Raw genomic sequence first — 21,139 nt, 5'->3', positions numbered from 1 at the left:
GGCGAGCTGCCTGATTGGCTCCAGACCCCAGCTATTGAGATTATGTCATTCTCGGGGGCACCTCGCATCATCGTCCTGCTCGACCGGAGCTATCAGCCTGTCCCTGCGGCTGGGTTTGAGGTTGGGATACCGCTGAGTTGGGACAAAAAGCTTCAAGATTACTACACAGCCGTCATATATGTATTTGTTCTTGTTCGATTGGACATGCAATCAAGCTCGAATGATGCCCTTGCCAGGTGATCAAAGTAATATAGAGAGTACCCCTTCCCTTTATGTCCATCAGGGTGCTGGTAACTCGTTGGAGTAGGCTTGGATGCGACACTGCTGCGTAGGCGTGCCGCTTAACGGTAGGTTACCCCCACTAGCCACAGAGGAGCCGTCCCGATAGCCATCGCGCCGGGCCCCCGACAGCCGGCACTGTAACTTGTGGAAGTGCTACGTACGATCCACCCTTGCATCTTCCGAGATCGGGCCACGGTAAATGTAATGTTTACATCTTCTGAACAGGAATCTACATCACGAGGTGACTAGAGTGTGTATCAAGCATAAACGGCCATCTGGCGGTTCAAGCTGGGAGGTTGTGACTTTGTGACACCTATTTTGAGTCCAGACCAAAAGACCGCATGACCGCAAGTGCGACTGGCGAAGACAGCATCACATCGTTGTGGCCTGGGATGATCAGCATGAGTATCAGCATGAAACGTAGCAATCCGACTTACCTCCATACGGGACAAGCTCCTCTCTGATGACAATGTCAGGCTGGCTTGCCTCGACGACAGCGACAAAGGTTCCATCGTCCCTGAGAACTGTCCGCTCCTCCTTCCACTTGGCAAAGTCCTCGTCATCCAGGTCCGTGCCTATGACTGAGCCCGCCGCAGAACGGAAGAGGGTGTCGCTCTCGCTGCACGGGATTTCGACGTCGTTCTTGGCATGGATTAGCGTGAGGCGCAGCCGGTTGCGCGTCAAGCCCACGAGCGTGGCGAGCCGCTCATCAGACTTCCATTTGTCGACGACGAAGCCCTGGAAGAAGCGTAGCAGGGGCGGAATCGCGCGCACGGGGGAGAGGACAGGGATATATCCGGCGGCGGAGTAGCTGCTCAGAAGCGTAGGGAGGTTGGAAAAGCTGGCGATCATGATGACGCCGGCGAATTCTACACCTTGCATGGCGAAATGCTCAGCAACGCCGCTTGTAACAGCAGTCCCGAGGCTCTGTCCCATGACGACAATTTGGCTGGATGGCACCTTTGCTACCTTCATGGCCCAGTCTACGGCCGCGACACCGTCGTTGATGAGCCCGGCCTCGGACGGGACTCCGGTGGACTTGCCGAAACCACGGTAGTCTATGGCGAGGACATGGTGGTTGGAAGTGTCCGTCAAGGTGTGATAGCTGTCGGGTCTGATGGCCTGCGCGATGTGGCCAGCATTCTGCAATGGCGGAAAAGGTCAGTCATGAAACCATATCTCTCTCTGCACGTGAACGTACCCCATGAACTGTGGCAATGTTAGTTGAGACTCGGATGCGACGGTTGGTGAGAAGGCACGCAGGCCACTTACAGTATACTACGAGCCGCGCATCAGGGTCCTCACGGAGCATCCTGAATGACTCGGTAGAAGTGACATCTTCGGTAAACCCAGCTGGCTGAGCTTGCAGCTTGTCCTCATTTCCCAGGTAGGCCTGCAGAGGCAGAACGTGCCATGCGTAGAGTGTCTCGCCATCGGGTGTCTGAAGGGAGAAAGGCGTGACTTGATTTCCTTCATGGGCAGAGAGGTGTCTTATTAGCGACCGGTATAAGCGGGAACAGGAGAAAGAAGCCAAGATGTGACTGACTTGCAAATCCCCAGTATTCGGGCTTATTGATGTCATGCCAAAAGAGCGTATTCAGCTTGTGCGCGTATAAGAAGCTAGCAGCAGACAAGTTAGCCCCTCCTCGCTCAGTCAAAAGACATGCATCTCGAACGTCGAAATGCCCGACGGCCAGACGTACTGTCGCTGAAACAGCGGTATTGACCCCAACAGAATGAAGGAGATATATAAACCGAAAGGGGCGGCCAGGCCAGCCACCAAAGGGATAGACCAGCGAGGAGCCATGGCACTGAAAATGAAGTCGGGATGAACACGAAACGATTGAGAGAGATAAGGGACAGCGCTCGGGTGATCAGGATATCATATCAAGGAATCGGGTTGTAGGGTCTATTGCTTCATTGCGCGTAGCTGGCGAGATCCAAACATGTTTGTTGGCTGATGACATGCTCAAATGAGGTCAAGTCGTGAGCCCCGTGCCTGGGTTGGCCCTTAGTGGGAGAGCGACCTGGGCAGGTGTGGAGCTAGGCCAGAAGCAAGCGTGCTTATCTCGACATCACCGCAAGTTGGTGCCTGACTAACAAGGAACGAAAGCAGTCCCGACTACTGATCTGCTATATTTCATACGATGTTTATTGGATCTATGGTTGGCGATACCAGTGAGAAAAACCGAATAGTACGAATGCGATACACCAATCTCAGCTCTCAATCTTGGGCGCCATTTGTATGCACGATTATTTGGCTGTCTGCCAATCAGCTCCAACTGTGTACGGACGGGTGCCTGATGTTGCCACTGAAATGTCGATCGCCAATCTGACAGCATCGGTCTTAGGTATTATTCGCATACCCACACGTAACACACATCAGAAGAAGGCTTGTATAATCTCTCGCTGTCAAAGGAGCATATACTTGAAGTGCTGCTACATGCGGAAGAGCATCCGTCCGACAAGACTCTAGACTAGCCAGATCCAAGCACCCCAAAAGCGACCTCCTACACGCCACGCCGCCAACGCTCGCATACTCGGTTGATTAATGGGATGATCAAGTATATGTATACCTCCCTGGTATACTTGAGGGAGGAATACAGGTAATTTTAATAACTCGATTTGTGTAAGTGCTGCTACATCCGTTGATGCCCAGTTAGTAGGTGGTCATGCCCATCTACTGAGGAATGCTGTCGGATAATGATAGCTGGTGGTCGGTCGCGCTTGTTGTTGCCGCCATTGGACTGGCCTACCCTTGCCTGTTCTTGCCTGTTTCTGGCCCGTGTGTGGAGGGTGGTTGCTGAGGCAAAAGCGACGAGGGCCAATCACGCAACCAAGAGCTCAGCCGACCCGCCTTTTAGCATTCGCTCCCACGAATCAAAGGCCGGTTGACGTTTATTTCCGTGGAGGAAGCAGCAGCAGAGCCTTAGCCAAGTTAGCCTTAGGGACGCCGCTGCTGCTGCTGCTGCTGCTACTACTCGCCCAGTCGCTTGCTGCTCAATTCTGCTGCAACTCTCGCGCGCGCCGCCTGCCGTCTTAGGTCGGCTCAGGTCAGGTCAGGTCAGGTCTACCAGACCTACATGCCTCTCTCTCTTTCTTTCTTTCTGTGTCTCGCACCTTGCTTCATGTCGATTTCTCTCTTGCTGCCTGAATAAAACATTGGAATCTGCATCTACCTCCTTGCACGTCAGCTTCGGGTCGCCCTCTTGGACCCAGACATTCTCTGTCGCAAGCATTGCACGACCCGGAGGAACTACATCCTGGTTGAATCTCATGGCAAAGTACCCGTACCCTGACATTTGAGCCTCCCTCCAGTCAGCCGTTGTCTCATAAGCCAATTATCGCTCCTCTCGCGCCTGCCTCTTGTCTTTTCCCTTCTCTTTCCAAAAAAATATCGAGCCTTGCCCTTTCCAACCTTCGAAGCCGCTTCCTGGCCAATCTTGATTTCACAATTTCCCATCTAAACCCACCCGCCTGTATCGCGTTCTCTATCGATTACCATGTACTTCGACTTCGAATTCGCATGACAAAAATATCCGTGTCATGTTGAGTTCCATCCAATCCCGAGGTTGAGAACAACTTAAAACATATTGGAGGGCCACAGATCCACGCTCACGCTGGATGCATTGATCGACCAAAATCCAGCCTTCTTCGTATCCGCGGCTGCGGCCTACCGTCTTTTTGTCGCGCCCATGCTATTCTCGTGGTTTTCTTCTCGCAAGTGAAATTGCATTAGCTAGCCCAGCCAAGCCATGGAGAGAAAGCGGAAGCTGCCCCCTCGGGCTGCTGCTCGCATCGAGCACGTCGCCAAAAAACGAACAGCGACGCCCCCCCGAGAAGTCGGTCACGCCTACGCCAGCTCCTCCCACACCTGTACCCGAGGTCGAGGAGGCCCCGTTGCCCAAGTCGGTTCAGCCGGGCAACCCACTACCCACCGTCGAAAAGGCGCAGGCTGAGGACCTCTCGAGCAAGGCCTATCAATCAGTCCAAGAAAGGTAAGTCCAACCTATCCGAGCATGCTCGAGTCTGCCAAAGAGTGTATAAGCTAACCACTATTCTGCTGCAGTGGTGTTCTTGCCGAGTCGCTCACCCGATCACGTCAGAAATGGATTCACGAGGGCATATTCGAGAAATATTGGACGAAGCCGGTCAAGAGGAAAGGGGTGGTCAAAGAAGAACCCAACAACCCTGCAAAGGATAGCATGACTAAGATCGGTACCGTTACCATCACGGTAGAGCCGCACGTCATCGAGGCTACCATGTTCGCGATCAAAGACCCAAAGCCTCCGGCGACGCCCACGACGAACGCGACGTTTCGTCCTATCATGCAATACGGGCCGCCGAACGGAGCGATGCCACCACCGCCGAAACCTGCCGCCCCCACCACGCCGTCCACTCCCGCTCCCGCACCAGCGGTTCCTGCCTCTCCATCGCAAGGGTTTGCGAAACCGTCCACACAAGCTGCGGCTGCTAACGGGCAAGCTCTGGCGCAACAGCCTCCGGCGCAACCGAATGCGCCAGTGCGGCCACCTACGCCGTCGCAAGCTCCGCCACCCAACGCACAGCGTCCTGCTCCTGCTTCAGGTGTGGCGATGAACCCATATCTCGCGGGTGGCCCACCACCTGCCTCGCCGCGCGGGCTAGAGTCGGTACTGGCAGCTCCAGGAGCGGCGCCGCCGCCATCCGCACCATCCGCTTCCATGGGCCAGCCACCTTTACGATCTCCATCGGTGGCAGCACCAAACTTGAACCAGCCATTACGTTCTCCCGCCCATGCGCCGGGACAGCCAGGATTGTCGCACCCGAGACCTCTTCACTCGCCCATTGCCGCGCCTGGCGCAGTTTCCACGGGAACTCCAGGAGCCCGGCCGCCAACAGGCGTTGCTGCTGCAAAGCCCCCTACACCTGGCGCGAAATCTGCAACTCCGGCCCCCGGCGGCGCTGATCCTATCATAGTAACACTGGCCGAAAAGGCCTCGGAGGATCCTCATCTTAGAGATTTGATGAAACGAGTTGCAGTGGGCGATGCGGCGGCCCATGAGCTTGCACATTTCCAGAGAATCATTGATCAGATAACTGCCGATTACAAGAAACGGGGAGGCCAACAGGGTCCGTCGGCAGATCGATTAATCGTCGACGGCCGCACAGTCCAATACTTTGCCGACGAAGTGAACGCGATCTTGGACATTGTTCTTTCATCGAATCCGAACCAGAAAGGAGCCGATCTCATACCGCCCCAGAAAAGCGACGCTTTAGTAATCCTGCTGGTGAGGAAGGCGTTGGATGATGCGTCACTGAAGAGCATGGTTAAGAGGGTGGCTGAAAAGAAGACGAAATTCAATGATACCACGGACTTGAAGGCGGTTCTGGACAAGTTGAAGGACCTGGTGCCAAAGGACGCGCCGAAACCACAGCCCGCGCTACCGGCGCAGTCACCATCGAGCTCCGGTACTGCACGACCTCAAACAGCAGATTCAGCGCCGAGTAGCGTATCGGGGCGAAAGGCTTCGGTTTCCTCGACGCCGCAGACACCCAATTCGCAACAGGCACTGCGCTCGAAGGGGCCACCGCCGAATCTCAAACCTGATATCTCGGGCATTGTGTTCGAATTTGCCGGCGGCACAGGTGATCGATATTTGTTCCCCAAATTTAGCATTCTCGAATACAGTGGCTCTCAGGTGCTCGCGTCGTTCCTTCTAGTACGTAAAGGCAGCAAGTCAGAATACGGCGGTGACCCTGCACTCGATTACTACCAACCTATCACAATCCGCCTCCAATCTAGTCCCAAGCACCTAGAGAACTTGGCTAGAGTTGTTGCGCCACAAGACGAGGTGAAACGTTATATGGACGACGTCATGAGCAATATGACCAGGGCAGAATATATTCTCCTAGCGATGCGTTTGCCTAGGCACGATAAAGAAGACCAAGCCAGTGAGCGGGCTGAAACACCCAAGCCTGACCAACCAGTTCGGCATGTACAACAACAGCAACCGCAGACCGAAGTATTGTGGGCCACTAAAGGTGCCACCAAGCTGCCATCACATCAGTCTTCTGTTGGTAAAGTGATGGGGGAGGAGGAGCAGTATCAGAGCTTTATCGCGAGTGTAAGCTAGGAGCAGTGAGAGCGATCAGAAACGGCGGTCTACCCAGAGCGTATATACAGCGGTGTGCACTGTCCGTGTAGACGCACGATGTGTGGAAGATGGTGGACAGGGGCCTATGGCGTTACTTTGCGGCCCGACGGAGGGCCACACAGGTGTGTGGGCGCAATAGCGAGATTCATGTATTCGGTTCGTTTGAGGGTCTGTCTGTTGTTCTTACTACATAGTTCTATACCACCAACATTGTCCAAATCGCGAAAGCGCTGCTGCTCCCTGCCAGATGATGCCGTACTGTACGGACCAAGGATGATTCAGTGCCATTGGCATCAACGTATGAGATGTCTATCCCGCTGGATACGGTTGATGTTTGGTTGGATGAACCGGCCTGGCGGCCCAGTCAGGGCTAGTAGTATACGAAAGGCAGCATTCGCCGTCATTGGGGTAGTATGCCTCCGTTCAATAAATGCGTCTCCCACCATCGTTCGAATCAGCTCTTATATCACTGGGCACTCCCAGTTTATCCAACTGGACCAGCGATAAGTGTCCATCTCTACCGGCTGAAGCCTTTGGAGACGCGCAATGGTCTTTTGGCAGTCATCGACCGGCTCTCCAAGCAGAAGCTGCTCATCCCAAGGCACCTCATCATACATACAACCGAGGCATTGCATGGCCATGTAGTGATGGTATCGTTGTGCGCCGACTAGGTAATGCCTCGAAAGATCATCTCCGATGGGGACCCCCAAGTTCATTACTGGATTTTGGTGAACGTACGGTTTGGTCACGACAGAAAACCAATACTGGTGGCCTTCTCAGCCGGCGGCCGTGCCCAAACAGACAGACCAGGCGAAAGAACATGCCAGAAGGTTGGTATACTTACTCCCAGGTTGTAGGGCCTTTGGGTGTTGAGAATTAATAGTAGGAAGCATGGATAATTCTCGAGTGTGGCATGATAGGGCCTATCTATGTGCACAGTTCGCTCTATATGGTTTGTGAGGGTTTTGAAAAGGTTGAAGGGGTTGAAGAGGCTCGGGGGTGGAAGTTGAACAGTTCATCGTGAAGGCCGAGTTGAGAAGACGTCGAAATTAGGTTGGCTCCAGTTATCATCGTACATACATGAAAGGGGGAAGGGTTGCTTCGAACGAAATGCTTTGCTTCACTGATATACTAACAACTTGGAGCCCAAGGCATCATCTCAGAACAGGATGGTCCATGTGGTATTCAATGGATCCTCTATTAGCTAAATTACCAAGAATGCTAGGCTCGATGCAACCACAACACCTTCTCTCCAGAAAGAAAAATCAAGAGATCCGCCTGCCAAGCCGTCATGCAGTGTATATTCTTCCTTTTCAACCTCCCCCAGGCGACAGAAACCACCCAGCTATAGTATCTAATGCTGTCACTTTACAGCATAGTGAATCCGATCCCGCTCAGGTGCTCTGTGTCGAGACGGTTCCGCTTGTCGACACCGCCGGCGATGGCGTTGGCGCGGTAGTTGAAGAGGTAGTAGTGCAGCTGTCCGTCGCCGGGGCCGAACTTTTGTTCCTCGAGGAAGAGGCCGTTGTCCATGAGGGACAGGGCGTTGAAGACGTCGAACTTGTACTTGCGCGACAGGATCAGGGCGTCGGCCATGAGCTCGTTGAGGCGCTTCTTGAGCGCATCGCGGTCCACCTTGTCCTTCTTGGGCTCCTTGTCGTTCAGGCCCTCCTCGGTGGCGTAGTAGAACAGGTAGGCGGCCCGCACGTTCTTGTGCCTGGTCTCGCTGCCGATGACGGACGAGTCGAGGCAGTAGAAGGAGATGAAGTCGGTGATGTTCTTGTGCTCGTCCTCGACCACATACGACCAGACGACCTGCTCGTCCAGCTGGTCTACCTTCTTGGCGTGCACCAGCCAATGGGTGATGTCCTCCTTGGTGAACTCGGCGACCAGCTCGTAGCGCTTGAGGTAGCGCGTCAGCAGGCTGTGAACGGCGTCGATGTCCTTCTCCTGCATCTCGCGCAGGCCCTTGATGGCCGTCTTCTCGGGCAGGGCGTACTTGCGGACCTGGTACTGGGGCTTGCTGCCGGCGGGGAGGGGGCTGAAGCCGACCTCCCACAGCTTTTGCCAGTCAACGGCGCGGTGGTAGTAGCGGCAGGTGCTCACGGGGGTGGGCAGGACGATGCCGCCCGTGTAGATGGCCTGCCAGACGCCCTCGAGGTTGCAGCGGCGCGTCACTTCCTTGATGAGGACGGGAGCGAGGCGCTTGGAGCGCAGCTTCTTGTGGATGCAGAGGAAGTTGACCTCGGAGGCGTCGATGACCTTGTCGTGGATGCGCAGCTGCAGGGGGATGGCCGAGATGAAGCCGACGAGCTTGCGGGACTGGGTGGCGCGGACGCCGACATGCCAGTCCTTCTTCCAGCCGGGCGGCATCATGGCCCACTTGAGGATACTGATGGAGTAGTTGAAGCGGAACATGGCCTCGTCGTCCTCGACGTAGTGGCCGTAGAGCAGCTCCTGGACCTCCTTGAGCTCCTCGGGCTTCTCGAGCTCGACGGTGCACCACTCGAAGCCGGCGACCAGGGGTGGGGGCTCCTTAGAGACCTGGTCGACCGTCTGGCCGGCCTTGATGGGCCCCTCCTCGATGCGCTCCTTGTCGGTCGTGTTCTCGCCGAACTTGGGCACGGGCTGGGTGGACCAGAACTTGTAGGCGCCCATGTCCTTGGCGTTCTTGCCGCTCGCGGCCAGGCCGGTCATGACGTCGGACAGCTGCAGGCGCTTGAGGGCCTCGGTCAGCTGGGCGGGCCCCTTGGCGCCGCCGCCCATCTCGGCGGCGAGGGCCGGGTTCAGCTCCATGAGCTGGGCGATCTGGTCCGAGTTCAGGCCGCCGAGGGTCTTCTGCAGCTTGGCGTCCATGTCCTGCTCGGTGGTGGTCGAGGACTTGCCGGTCAGGGCCTCCTTGAGCTTCGACTTCTTGGACTTCTTCTTCTTCTTGCTGGCGGCGCCGGTGCCCTCGCCCGCCGTCGCGGAGGACGAACGGTCGATTTCCTCTACGTCCTCGTCGTCGGACTCGACGGTGGCGGGGGCTTTGCCCTTGCCCTTCATCTCCTCCTCGGCGGTCGGGACGAGTTTGGATTCTTCCGCCATGGTGCTTGCTGGCTTCTTCGCAAAGTACGCGAGGTTCTGGGTAGGTGGGGGGGGGAGCGGCGCTCGTGGCTGGGGTCTCGTCGATTCGGCGTGGTACTATTGAGTATTGTCGGCGATGAACTGGGCAATTGGCGTCGTATTGCTAAGCTCGTTCTCGACTCAGGCTCGTCCGATTGTGGTGCTGCTGCCTGTCGCAAGTTGATTTGGCACAATGTCCTCAAAAAGTCGCTTGGGGATTTTGGAGGGGATTAACGTGGAATGGAGGGGCATTGGCGGGCAGCTCCCGAGTCCCTAACGCGGAAGCTACAATTCCTCGAGGTACCTAAATAAGTAAGTACCTGACGTCTCAGAGCTGAGGTATCTTTTTTTGGTGGGGTATGCACGGTTACATGCATATGCAGAATCCAGGTACGTCAAACGCTATACTAAGTACACGTCTTGGCCTTCTTTCCCTCCTTAAACTCGCGCGTCCATCCAAGTGATAGATGGTTTTGCAGGCGGGCTCAACTCATTGACCTCATTCTCGCTTTGAATGAGTTGCTCTTTCTTGTGCAGCCACCCATGATGTTGCAACCACCACTGAAAGGTAACCGCCTCGAGGTGTTATAAGCTACACGAAGGCGCCCTCTCTTGCCATCTGTGGCATTGCCTTTTTTTGTTCTCTTGCTTTTCGGCTCATAGCAGCGCGGGCCAGGAAGCAAGTGACTCAAAACTGAGCAAACTCAACACATTTCCGCATGTAGAAGGGCAGTTTGAGCCGCCGAGGCATAGGGAGAGACCGAAACCCTTACACAGGACAACGATTCATAGCCAGTATAATCAACTCTACGCTTACTTCGTTGTGTGTTACAGGCTGGTGATAAGTGCAGACTCATGAAGAGATATCTCCGACCCGAGAGGAAGAGAAACCCAACTACCCAGTCAGTATTTGCACTTGCAGAGACCAAGTCCGATACTGTTTGGTTGCGGATATTCATCACTGCTGTCAGATTAGAGGGGCATCGAGGTTGAGCCAATTCCATACAACCGGTAAGGGGTCTCGGGTCCACCCTTGCAGATATGCTATATCTTTGCTCGGTATGTCATTGCTTACTGGTCTGCGTCTGCCGAGCTTTGTCTTTGGTTCGTTTGTTTGAAACATGTTGGCGTCACAATAACTGCCATCATGGTAATTAAGTATCTCCGGGGTGACATCACCCACACAGTCAGTTGAGTGTATCTGCGGTGGTGATGCCGCTAACGCTATCCGATTTTCTGGCAACGGGATCGACACCTGATGGCTCCTTCGTGACTTGGTCTACGGCAGGCGTATGCTCTGACACCAATATCCGGTAGTAATCGTCGTAATACTAGCAGTTCGTATTCATCATGGAGCCAAAATAGCAGCAATGAGGTCTGAGATTATCCTGTTCCTCGTTAGTCGTCATGGCTGTAGTCTATGACACAGTCTCAACTGCGTGGCAATTTTAACTAATAGAAGACAAAATCAAGCCAGTCTTTACTCATTCAACGGACCGACAGTTGCCTCCCGGAGGCTCGGGACCGCAGTGTGTCTCGGGTTGAGTAGTGGCAGCCAGCGGTATCCCTGGTTCTGCTGGCTCGGCCCGGATAACTCTAGCTTACTCTTCACTGTCGCCCACACCAACTCCGAGGCATTCGTTCTATTCTTGGGGAGATTGTCACGCACCATGGTTATATCCAGGGTACATCCTGCAGTCGAGTAGAAAATGCGGAGGTAAGCCCCAAAGGACGCGTATCAAGCAGATATCCTCCTGGGGGGAAAGGGAGGTATCAGCCAGATCGATCGAGGCTATAAGTCATAGTGCCATTGATGGCCAAAGCCTCGGATTCAAAGACTGTCTGCTTCTGTAGATGGTGGCCGATCTGTTGGATGACATTCCAATCTGTCGGGTCGCACGATGGAAAGCCGGCGTGTATGGTGGATTCAGATGATAGTGTTCCCAAGCTGGTCGCTGACCCTTATAGGGAAAGAGCCAGCGTATCCTCACCTGACACAATTGAACGTTTATACTACCAACCTTACAGGCACAACCCAACTAAGCTAGCTATATTGCTTTTTCATCTTTGCATTCATTATTTCGTTTGTACGCCTCTATTCGCCTCTGTTGCCTACACGGGCATCGGCCCATGTCGTGGGTTGAAGGCGTCACAAATTGCGCAATACCCGGCCGGCTTCCAAAGCCAAGTCCACAATCCCTGGCTGCACGCCTAAGATGAATACAGTGGCCCGGTTTGACAGCATGACCATCATATGGACATGTGGGCATATGCCGGAAAATAAACCATCGACTCGCGATCCCCTTCCTTCTGGGGCTGAACGACTACCCCGGATCTTGGCGTTTTGGAAGCTTCTATTACTACATGGAGCTAAACCTGGATGAGATCTTCTGTTGGGATGCATACTAGCGTATTGGGCTGAATAGCCAGCCAGTAGCGTGTCGATCGGAATGGGGCCGTTTAGGCGAACAACACAGGGTTAACTTTAGTCCCCTCACGAGTATAGTTGAGGCCCTTCATATTACGATTATATTTATCCAGTCCAACGACAAGATCCCTTTAGCTGCTGGATGAAGTGTTCTATTGTTCTAGAAGAATGATGCTCGACTGTGGCAGCTGGCCGTTTCAGCGAAAATTGCAGGAGAAAAGGGAGAAGAGGACGAGGCAAGTAAAGGCGGACATCCGAGCCAGATATAGCCTACGGCCAGTATGGGAAGGGCAAAACGTCCGTTTGGCGGTCTAGCGCTAGGGCTAGTTGTTTCTTTTGATTAATGCGCGTCTATGCCGACCGGCTTGGGCCCCTTTGCATTTCCCCCGTTTTAGTTAGATTGCTAGCGTTTCAGGTCGCCGACTCAAGCGACCCCATCCTTATGCTGTCATTCTGCCTATTCTTGGCTTCCACCTAGCCGACGTCGTCCCATAGGCTCCCTTCGGCAGGCAGGTGTCCATGATTGAATGGGCTTCCCCATCGTGGCCTTGTGGATCTGGCCAGCTAGAGAGGGCTAAAAACGGAAATCCCGTCCCCCGTTCGCATCTTCTGCCAGAACGTCTAACAGTCCGGCAGTAACAGCAAATATGGACCACTCCGACTAACCGGCCACCGCCATTATTAGCCGGGTCCGGTATACAGCCAAAGGGCCATTGTGCTTCCATTACCATTCGATCAAAAACCCCCGTTTGGTCCGATATTTCTCCAGGGATATGGCATAGTGCTTCTAGGGAGAAGAATAAAACAGCTAGTCAATAAGAACATGCTTGCAGATCGAAAGCTAAACACCTGAATGGCCAGGGGACGACCCTGCATCGTCGACTTCGAGAAACATTCCCGTTAGCCTGAATTCCAAGTTGAGGCATTCATGCGTACCTCCGGACGACTCCACCACACAACGGACTACTCCTCGAGTCTTTGATATGCCTTGGTCCATCCCCCCGTTTTCCCTTGGACACGATGATGTTGCACCACGCCGTTGCTCCTCCTTTCTTTTAGACCGGCAGAGAGAGAGAGAGAGAGAGAGAGAGAAACCAACGATACGCAACAATGTCGGCGCTGGATACGCCCTCTACGATGGACGCGGGCCCGTACATCCTCGGGGTCAGCTGGTCTCTGGTCAGCGTATCTGCCATCTTCCTCATACTTCGCCTATACGTCAAGGCCACAAGGCACCGGGGCCTCTGGTGGGATGACCATGTCTTGGCCGCATCTTGGGTAAGCAACCACAAAACCTGATCTGACCATCTCTATGCGTTACATAAGACAACTTGCTAACATGTCGATACCTCCCCACATAGATCATGATGTTCTGTACCGTGGCAATCCTCACCTACGGTGTCAGCTTGGGATTTGGTCAGCACATCACCGAGATTTCCACCAACACTGTCACCAACCTGCAGTTCCTGGTCTACCTCTCCTCCATCTTCTCGCTCCTGGGTGCGGCCTGGTCCAAGACGTCGTTCGCCCTGACGCTCATCCGCATCACCGAGGGGCACCTGCGGACGGCTATCTGGGTTGTCATCACCTCGATCAACATGACCCTCATCGCCAACGCCACCCTGCCCTTCCTTCGCTGCTCGCCGGTGGAGCGCAACTGGGACTTCCTGATGGTCGAGGGCGAGTGCTGGGACGCCGATATCTTACTCTTCTTCAGCATGTTCGCCGCGGCCTTCTCCGGCGCCATGGACGTCCTCCTGGTCTTAGTTCCGTGGTTTGTCATCGCGGAGTCGCAGATGAACAGCAAGGAAAAGTTCGGCGTTGCCATCTGCATGAGTCTTGGTCTCCTGTAAGTTGGAGCCTTCCACTGACTCCTTACTTACCTGGCTACACAAAAGTAATGAACCGTGATGGCTAATCCGTAACTCGCTTCCACCAAAAAATAGTGCAGGAGCCACGGCTTTCATCCGCTGCTCCAAGATCCCGCTCCTGGCGGAACCGGACTTTACCTTCGAGGACGGCCACCTGGCTATCTGGACCATCACCGAGATCACGACGACCATCATCGCCGCCTCGATCCCGACCATGCGCATCTTCTACCGGGACATCCGGCCCAAGGCGTACGGCCGCCGCAAGTCGTACGTCATGTCGACGTTCGACGGCACCTTCCCGAGCTCCGTCAAGCACGGGCTCTCGCGCACCGCGACCATCATCACGAGCGCCAACCGCAAGTGCCGCGGCAGCAACAAGCAGCCTAAGCAGTTCTGCCCCGAGGCCACCGAGTACGGCTCCGACAGCGAGGGCAAGATCGTGCAGGTGCAGACCATCACGGTCAACTACGACGTCCGGAGTATGCGGGCCAGCAGGTTGGAGACGGGGCCGAAGCCAGGGCCGACGGCGGGGTTTGATGTGGACGCCGTGCCGCCCAAGGCCAAGCTGCCGGAACCCTAGAGTTGGTAGGCTGTAGCAAGTATAGTTCATCCTTGACTCAATACTGGGGTGTGTATTCTAACGACGTCGTAATGAAATTGCTTCGTTGGTCTGCTTCCGTTTCTGCGGAAGTGTTGTAAGGATTTGCGTAAATGAAAGCGTCTGTTTTATAAAACTCTACGTAGAATGGCTATTAGTCGTGCGAACATGGAGGTTCGTGTAATATATTGTAATGCGTATAGCATCTATCTATCTGCTATGGCATAATATGCTCATGGAATATATCCTGGCCACAAAAGTGGCGTCCCGTTGGATATCCCAACACTATAGTTTTTCCTTTCTTTTCTTCTTCCTTTTCCCCTAAAAATATATTGTTCCCTTTCCTTGCCTGGAGTTTATACTCCTTGGCAGAACCAAGCTTGAGCAGAGGTCCAAACGGCAAGAATTTCATGCCCGTCCTGCGGCGTCTCAAACTTACTCGCCGCCATACGCACCTGCAGCAGCTGTGTTGTCAACAGCAATGACCATCTGACACCTTTAAATATTTACAAACATGGCATAATCCGCAACCGCCAAATTACCTGCCAGGACAGCAAAAGGTGACTCATTACGTCTCGATCGTCACTTCAGGACGTTCAAGTCCGCAAACGCCCTGCTCGTCCACGCGCCAGAAGTCTGCGACACGCGCAACAAACCCTTTTCCTTGCAAACCGGCAGCTTCGACTCGGCATAATCCAGTACCTCCTGCTTCCACTTGTCGAACGCACCGCCCAGAGCCCCGGGCATGGCGGCGAATATCCCCAGGCACCCAGATAGCAGCTGGATGAAGACGATCCCTCTGAGATTGGGGCACTGGGACAGATGGGCATCGAGAGACGCCCATAGCGGTGGCGCGCTGTCCCGCTGCTTTTCCTTGTCGATGACCGCCGGTCCGGTGTTGATGAAGACGTACTCCAGCGAGGAGGGGGCGGATCGGATGGTCTGTACCATGTTAGCCAGGACCGGTTCATGCGCGGCGTATGACGCGATGTCGAGGCTGAGGTTGCGGAGTGATTTGATACGACCAAGGTCAAAGACCGATTCTAGAAGTTTTGGTCAGCACCTACACGTCTTCCCGGAGTTCGAGGGAGAGGGGGTTGCTTACCTTCGCTAGTCAGGTCCAAGGCCAATGAGCGCAGCGAAGGCGCAGCCCGGTCGATCAGCTTGGATGTGAGGTCTTGGTTGACGGAAACCAAGACGAGCGTCTGGAGGTCCTCGATGAATGATTGCCGGAGTATCAGCGGCATGAGAACCGACCACGTGACCGAGCTTCGTCCAAATACGACAAAGTGTCCAAGTTTGCTCATGGGATATTGCGTAGAAACCGCGACTCTTGGATCCCAGCCATTCCCGGCATCGGTGGCTTCCTCCTCTGCCGTGGTAAATTTGAAGGAACCCAGTCCCATGAATATCAGCTTAGAGTTGCCTAGGAGGAAGGACATGATCATCGAGGCATCGGGAGCCCCTATATGTCCCGCCACCAGAGTCGTCGTTACCATGCCAGGCCGCAGGATCTGGCCCTGCAGAGCCGGGGGAAACTTTGTGAGATCCAAGTACTGGATAGTCATGGACGAGACGGTCTGGAAATGCGCCATGATGGCCACGATCCCTTCCTGCCACTCTCGAGTCTCTTCCTCATCTCGGTCTTCGACCTCCTCGGACTCATCGATCACAATCCCATGGACGTGTCTGGGGATGCTCGTGCCTCCGGATTTCAGACTGTCGACTAGTTTCTCCGGCACGTAGCCCTCCAGGCTCAGGGTGATGCTGCCCCAGTAGGCCTCCCTGGACGGCGTCAGCCATGTGCGGCAGGCCAGCGCTGTGGTTTCTTGGTCTTTTGTAGAGACATGGCCCAGAATCTGCCGCAATAGCTCCGGCGGGAGCGAGGTGATGGGCATTGTGTTTGTATGTGTGTGCGTGTGTTCCGTCCCGTGGTCATAAGAACCAGATACTTGGTTTCTCAACTATCAAAACTGCCGAGACGCCGGCTGAAGTGCAATTATAACATCGGCCGGAGCCTGGAAGACGGTGTGGGCTGTGGGGAGGTGGGCTATTTATAGAACCAAGCCAAGGAGCCACCGGTCCATAATTAACAGCCACCCCCTAGCTCGATAGAGTTGGTGCTGGTGCCCCCTTTGCGACCACGGCAGCTGGTTTTACTACGCAACGACTTGGCGCTGGGTTCTTTTACCTGAGGCCAACCTTCATGGGAACAAACCGACAATCTTGTCCTACTCTTCACCCTCCCAGTCTTTCACGTTAAGCCCGAACGCCTCTATAACCGAAAGGCCTGCACAACCGTCTTCCTTCAAAACCGCCATCTGCTTCAACGCCTCGGCAGAGGCCTCGCGGGCCTGTTCACTGAAGCCCGAATCGTCTTCCGCGACCTGCGCAAAGCGCGCCTGCCACCAACCCCACCACTTTGGGTTGAACCCCTTGGCCGCGTAGGCCTTCTTCTCGCACATTTCCCACATGGCCGCCCCCGCGTGCGTCATCCACTGCGCCGCAGCCAGGACATACGGCTCGCTCCTGTAGGCCTGTTTGTTGTAGGGCCAGTAGAGGCCGAGGAACTCTTTCGTCACGAGGGCGCAGAACCGGGTCGTGTCTACCACCCCGCGCGCAAAGACGCGGGCCAGGAAGGCGGAGAAGTTGACGTATTCTGGCGGGTGGGAGGAGCTTGCGTCTTGAGATCGCAGACATGAGGGCGTTGTTGTTAATAACTGCCGAACACGGAACATATGCCTATCACAGTGGAGGTGGCTAACCTGTGTCGAGCAGACGCATGTTTTGGCAAAATTGGTCGTTCCTGCGGTCGTCCTCCCAGAACGTGTAGTCTACTAAGTCACCAGATCCTGAGATGTACTGGAAAGTACGAGGTGGTAGGTGCGGCAGCTCCTGGAGGAAACTGACGAGGTGGTCTTGGCCACGGTGGTTGTGAGGGACGGCTATGGCAGCTTTGCCGATGGCTCTCCAGAGATATCCAGCCCATCCCGGAGGTTTGGAGAAGGTCTCAGTGTATTCGCCGTTTTCTTTGGGCTTATTATTGCTCCTGAGAGATGCGGAGTGTGCCTCGTATGCCCTCTGGCAATCGCTGACGATAAGATTGTCGACGATCTTGGCTGCAGTAGTGGATTCGACACCACCGTTGACGAGGTCTTGCAAGGCGGTTTTGAGTTGCCTGTCGATCTCGTCGTCGTCCGGTCCGATAGGACACGGATTCAATGGTGTTTCGGTGGAGTCAGACATAGTTGGGCGAAGGAAAAGATGCCGCGTTGTCGGGGATAGACAGTTGAGCAATGGCTGAAGGTGTCTTATGTCATGCCGATATGTCAGACCTGGACGATCAACAAAGTCTAGGGGTGGCTTAGCGTGTCTTCTTCCATCCATTGCCCCACCCGAGGATCACGAAGGGTGTGGCTTAGATGGCCCGGTATGTAGCAGGGCAGGCATCAACAGATGAGAGTCACGTTTGCATGTGAATACTTTCTATCCCTCTGCCGAATAATCGAGAATGTCTAGAGAACAACTTGAAACCAAATCAATTCTAAGAATGCTTGCCCTTCCTTACTATTTCGCCAGCTTACCTTGCAGAAGTACCTATATACCCGAAAAACTTACACATATATGCATCGGACGTGACCGCCATTCTCCATATACGCCCACCCTCATAATCCCCGGGCCGTGACTCAAAGCAAAATCCTCACTAGGGGTCGCGTTGTGGCTACTTGCCCCGAGCATTACCGTGCCCGAGGACTTAACTCGCGCCGGTCACGGGGCGATCTTGGCCGTGCCCGAGAAGACTCTGGACCTTCCCCCCTTTCCGCGCCAGAACCCGAAGCGGCGGGCGGAGGCGGCGCAGCCCCCAGAACTTCCTGCAGAAACTTGAGGATGGCCTCGTCCGTCTCCTGCGTTTCGTCGCAGTAGCTCTTCCCGGCGTAGTACGCGACGTCGCGCTCCCGGATGGCGCGCTCGACGGTCGGCAGCAGCTCGTCCGCGAGGCTAGGGCGGTCGGCGGGGTTGAGCGCGGCGCAGCGGCAGATGAGCCGGCGCAGGTCCGGGTCCAGCTCCGGGCGCGGCAGTTCGTAGTCGGTGTCGTCGCTGGGCAGCAGCTGGCGGGCGCACGTGCCGAAGACGGGGCCGCCGCCGTCCTTGATTTCGTGGCCCATGGCGTCTTCGTTGGCCCGGCCTTCGCCGATGTCGATGGACAGCTCGCTTTGCAGCATGACCACTTCGGCCATGCTGGCCCCCACGCTGAACAGGTTCCTCTGGACGCCCGCGCCTTCTCCTCCGGGGCTGCATGACGGTGCGATGATGCGTTAGTGAGTGCAGAGATGAGTTGGGGAAAGATTTTGTGTGCTGTAGGTGTTTTCTGGTCGGGCTATACTTACTATCTGGTGTGATTGCCAACATCGATAAGCTTGAAAACCGGGCAGGTCAAATGCTCTAGATCATCTGGGTCACCGAGCATGTCGCCAATCATGACTAGAAAGACGATTCGTGGTTAGTCTTCCATGGTAATACTGCACTTTGAATTGAAGTGCAACCCAAGGACTTGTAGACTGGGGAGGGAAGTCTCACTATTGGCCGTATACATGTCGTTATGGGAATAGCCGTAACTGTCGGAAGTCAGTTCGCAGGGCTCCTCATTCCGGCTGTATCGGTCCATCGGTGGCCCTGCTGGCACATAGGCCATGGCGACACAGGCGCGAATCACTGCGTGTCTCTCGGTCAGCCTCTTGCAGCAATATCAGGTAAAAGAAAGGCCACTCACCCTGGGCCCCCTGGGCCCTTCGGCTCTTGGAAAAAACTTTTTGAGGGGGATACTCACTACACATGAATATACGCCATAGTAACCTGTTCGGAATGAATTCAATACCATGAATGTCGCACTTGTCTAAAAACTCTGCCACGGTCCCGTGCGGGAGGTATTCGAGGTAGATCCAAGTACCGAGATACCTTTTGGGGTCGTCTTTTTTCAAGGGGTCTTCGCCTTGGCTGTCTAGATTAATGTACTTGACGAGATGCCTGGCACGTAAGTCCTGGGGGTTTCTTCGGTGTCAGCATAGTCGCCAGATAGTTCAGGCAACACCAGGGGGTGGAGGGGGTAACTTACGCTCAATAGTCTCCTTTCTTTGTCGAACACGGTGATTCCCTCGGAACTCTGGAAGCGCTCGGTTCTGTCAGGACGTTCGATAAAAGACGGCGTTTTGATGACGTACTTGGTACGCGGGTCGCCGTCGTTGGGCCCACGCCGCTGTACGAGCCAGGCATGGGCCTCTGCACCGCTGCCAACATGCCGTTCGAGCTTGAACTTGTCGTCGGCTTCAAAATAGCCGCGAAGACGGGTTCTGGTACGTTCGATTTGTGGTTTCTTATCATTATCTTCGGCCATGATTGTCGGTAGTGTTGCCAATTGCGATGCCCTGTAACAAGCCCTGACTGGAAAGGGACGAACAGTGAGTCAGATATCGAGAGTTTCGCGTGGTTGCGTATACCAAGGGTTTCAGTTGGCCGAAACAAGGGGGGGGGTCATGCTTATTATTCTAGGAGCAAGTCCTTTGTCTCACAACGAGGCCGTGCTGGGCAGGGCGGACAGACAAAGACAGGCGTCTACGAAACAAAGCAACTCGGCCCTCGGGACGGAGACGCAAAAAAGGAGAAACAATTAACAATAGTCTACGGTACTTCCTGTGCCAGATCTAGTTGGATAAAACAAGGCGCCGGATAGTGGCGTAGAAATTCGTCTTCATTATTTGATACCAAAGAGGTATTCTAGCAGCCTATTTCCCGCTCCTGCATGCTTGCCAAGGCCTCCATAACCAGGCCCTTCATGTCGTCGGTGATATCCAGCTCGCCCAACATGCCCATGGTTGCCCAAACCCCCTCCTAATGCTCCTCCGGATTCACCTGGAACTGGGTGTCCTCCACCTTGACGACGTAGCTTAGCTGGATGGCGTTGCGGGTTCCCGCTGCCGAGACGGTGTTGTAGGTAATAACAGAAAGAGGTGTCAGCACGGCGTTGACCTTGAGAGTTGACTCCTCGAGGACCTCGCGAGCTATGGCTTGTCCGATTGTGGGATCGGTTTCGTCGACCTTGCCACCGGGTATCTCGTACACGTTGGGATAGTGTTTTTCGTCGGGCCTACGCCTCAGCAGAAGAATGCGGCCGTCGTCCCTCAAGATGGCGGCCCCGATGGTAAGTTTGTCGAATGGGGGATCTGCGGTCTTGTTGATGTCGGCGAGGAATTGGTCGCGTGAGCAGTTCAGGTGCGACATGCTGGGTTTCATTTGTGACTTCATGGCGAAGGATCAAGGTGCCTGTGGCGTGTTTGTGTGTGTGTGTGTGTGTTTATGTGTGAGGGAGTACCAAATATGAGGGAGTGAGGGAGTGAGGTGAACTTGGAGCCCGGGGAACTTGAGCCGGTCAGGCAAATACTCCAAATCGGGAAGTGCAGGCACCTACGATTGACTTGAAAGGGAAAGTGCAGACACTTATCAACAATGTCATTCGCGGGCTACCTATCCCACAGTAAACCCAGAAACAGAAGGTTTCCCGAGCAATGCCAGATATTTGGAAGGTGCCGGACGAGGACTTCTTCGGATGAGCCTAAGGACGTGTTTACTCTGGTCAGCCAGCTGAGCTTTTGGGCCGCGCACGTCCCCTTAAAAGGGTTAGAAGCATGCATTCGGTAACGGCCCCTTTTTTTATATATTAGCT

At 54.7% G+C, this 21,139-nt stretch overlaps 8 protein-coding genes across 8 annotated transcripts; 2 read left to right on the top strand and 6 right to left on the bottom strand.

Moving 5' to 3' along the window:
* Positions 1–595: 595 nt before the first annotated feature.
* On the bottom strand, positions 596–2,089 carry PG986_002536 (Abhydrolase domain protein; the record flags this gene model as incomplete). Its single annotated transcript, XM_066838758.1, has 6 exons — positions 596–669; positions 720–1,425; positions 1,484–1,491; positions 1,555–1,752; positions 1,829–1,984; positions 2,038–2,089. The coding sequence occupies 6 exons, from the start codon at positions 2,087–2,089 to the stop codon at positions 596–598; spliced, it is 1,194 nt and encodes a 397-aa protein (XP_066703822.1).
* Positions 2,090–4,037: 1,948 nt separating this feature from the next.
* Positions 4,038–6,398, top strand: PG986_002535 (uncharacterized protein; the record flags this gene model as incomplete). Its single annotated transcript, XM_066838757.1, is given in 3 exon segments — positions 4,038–4,088; positions 4,108–4,280; positions 4,352–6,398. 3 exon segments carry the CDS (start codon positions 4,038–4,040, stop codon positions 6,396–6,398), a joined length of 2,271 nt encoding a protein of 756 aa, XP_066703821.1.
* A 1,389-nt stretch (positions 6,399–7,787) lies between these two features.
* PG986_002534 (N-myristoyl transferase) lies at positions 7,788–9,506 on the bottom strand (the record flags this gene model as incomplete). Its single annotated transcript, XM_066838756.1, has 1 exon — positions 7,788–9,506. One exon carries the CDS (start codon positions 9,504–9,506, stop codon positions 7,788–7,790), a length of 1,719 nt encoding a protein of 572 aa, XP_066703820.1.
* A 3,556-nt stretch (positions 9,507–13,062) lies between these two features.
* PG986_002533 (uncharacterized protein) lies at positions 13,063–14,403 on the top strand (the record flags this gene model as incomplete). The annotated part of the gene is made up of 3 exons (XM_066838755.1): positions 13,063–13,230; positions 13,314–13,801; positions 13,899–14,403. 3 exons carry the CDS (start codon positions 13,063–13,065, stop codon positions 14,401–14,403), a joined length of 1,161 nt encoding a protein of 386 aa, XP_066703819.1.
* Positions 14,404–15,003: 600 nt separating this feature from the next.
* On the bottom strand, positions 15,004–16,319 carry PG986_002532 (uncharacterized protein; the record flags this gene model as incomplete). Its single annotated transcript, XM_066838754.1, has 2 exons — positions 15,004–15,464; positions 15,527–16,319. The coding sequence occupies 2 exons, from the start codon at positions 16,317–16,319 to the stop codon at positions 15,004–15,006; spliced, it is 1,254 nt and encodes a 417-aa protein (XP_066703818.1).
* A 333-nt stretch (positions 16,320–16,652) lies between these two features.
* Positions 16,653–17,667, bottom strand: PG986_002531 (uncharacterized protein; the record flags this gene model as incomplete). The annotated part of the gene is made up of 2 exons (XM_066838753.1): positions 16,653–17,080; positions 17,187–17,667. The coding sequence occupies 2 exons, from the start codon at positions 17,665–17,667 to the stop codon at positions 16,653–16,655; spliced, it is 909 nt and encodes a 302-aa protein (XP_066703817.1).
* A 491-nt stretch (positions 17,668–18,158) lies between these two features.
* Positions 18,159–19,813, bottom strand: PG986_002530 (uncharacterized protein; the record flags this gene model as incomplete). The annotated part of the gene is made up of 4 exons (XM_066838752.1): positions 18,159–18,714; positions 18,810–18,903; positions 19,000–19,156; positions 19,535–19,813. 4 exons carry the CDS (start codon positions 19,811–19,813, stop codon positions 18,159–18,161), a joined length of 1,086 nt encoding a protein of 361 aa, XP_066703816.1.
* Positions 19,814–20,307: 494 nt separating this feature from the next.
* On the bottom strand, positions 20,308–20,721 carry PG986_002529 (uncharacterized protein; the record flags this gene model as incomplete). Its single annotated transcript, XM_066838751.1, has 1 exon — positions 20,308–20,721. One exon carries the CDS (start codon positions 20,719–20,721, stop codon positions 20,308–20,310), a length of 414 nt encoding a protein of 137 aa, XP_066703815.1.
* Between the last annotated feature and the right edge of the window lie 418 nt (positions 20,722–21,139).

The sequence above is a fragment of the Apiospora aurea genome (genome assembly GCF_038362705.1).
Source record: "Apiospora aurea strain CBS 24483 chromosome Unknown utg000002l_segment0_segment0, whole genome shotgun sequence".
In the NCBI taxonomy this organism is placed as follows: domain Eukaryota; kingdom Fungi; phylum Ascomycota; class Sordariomycetes; order Amphisphaeriales; family Apiosporaceae; genus Apiospora; species Apiospora aurea.
The sequence above is the reverse complement of the archived record's forward strand: the minus strand, read 5'-3'. Positions and strand labels throughout refer to the sequence as shown.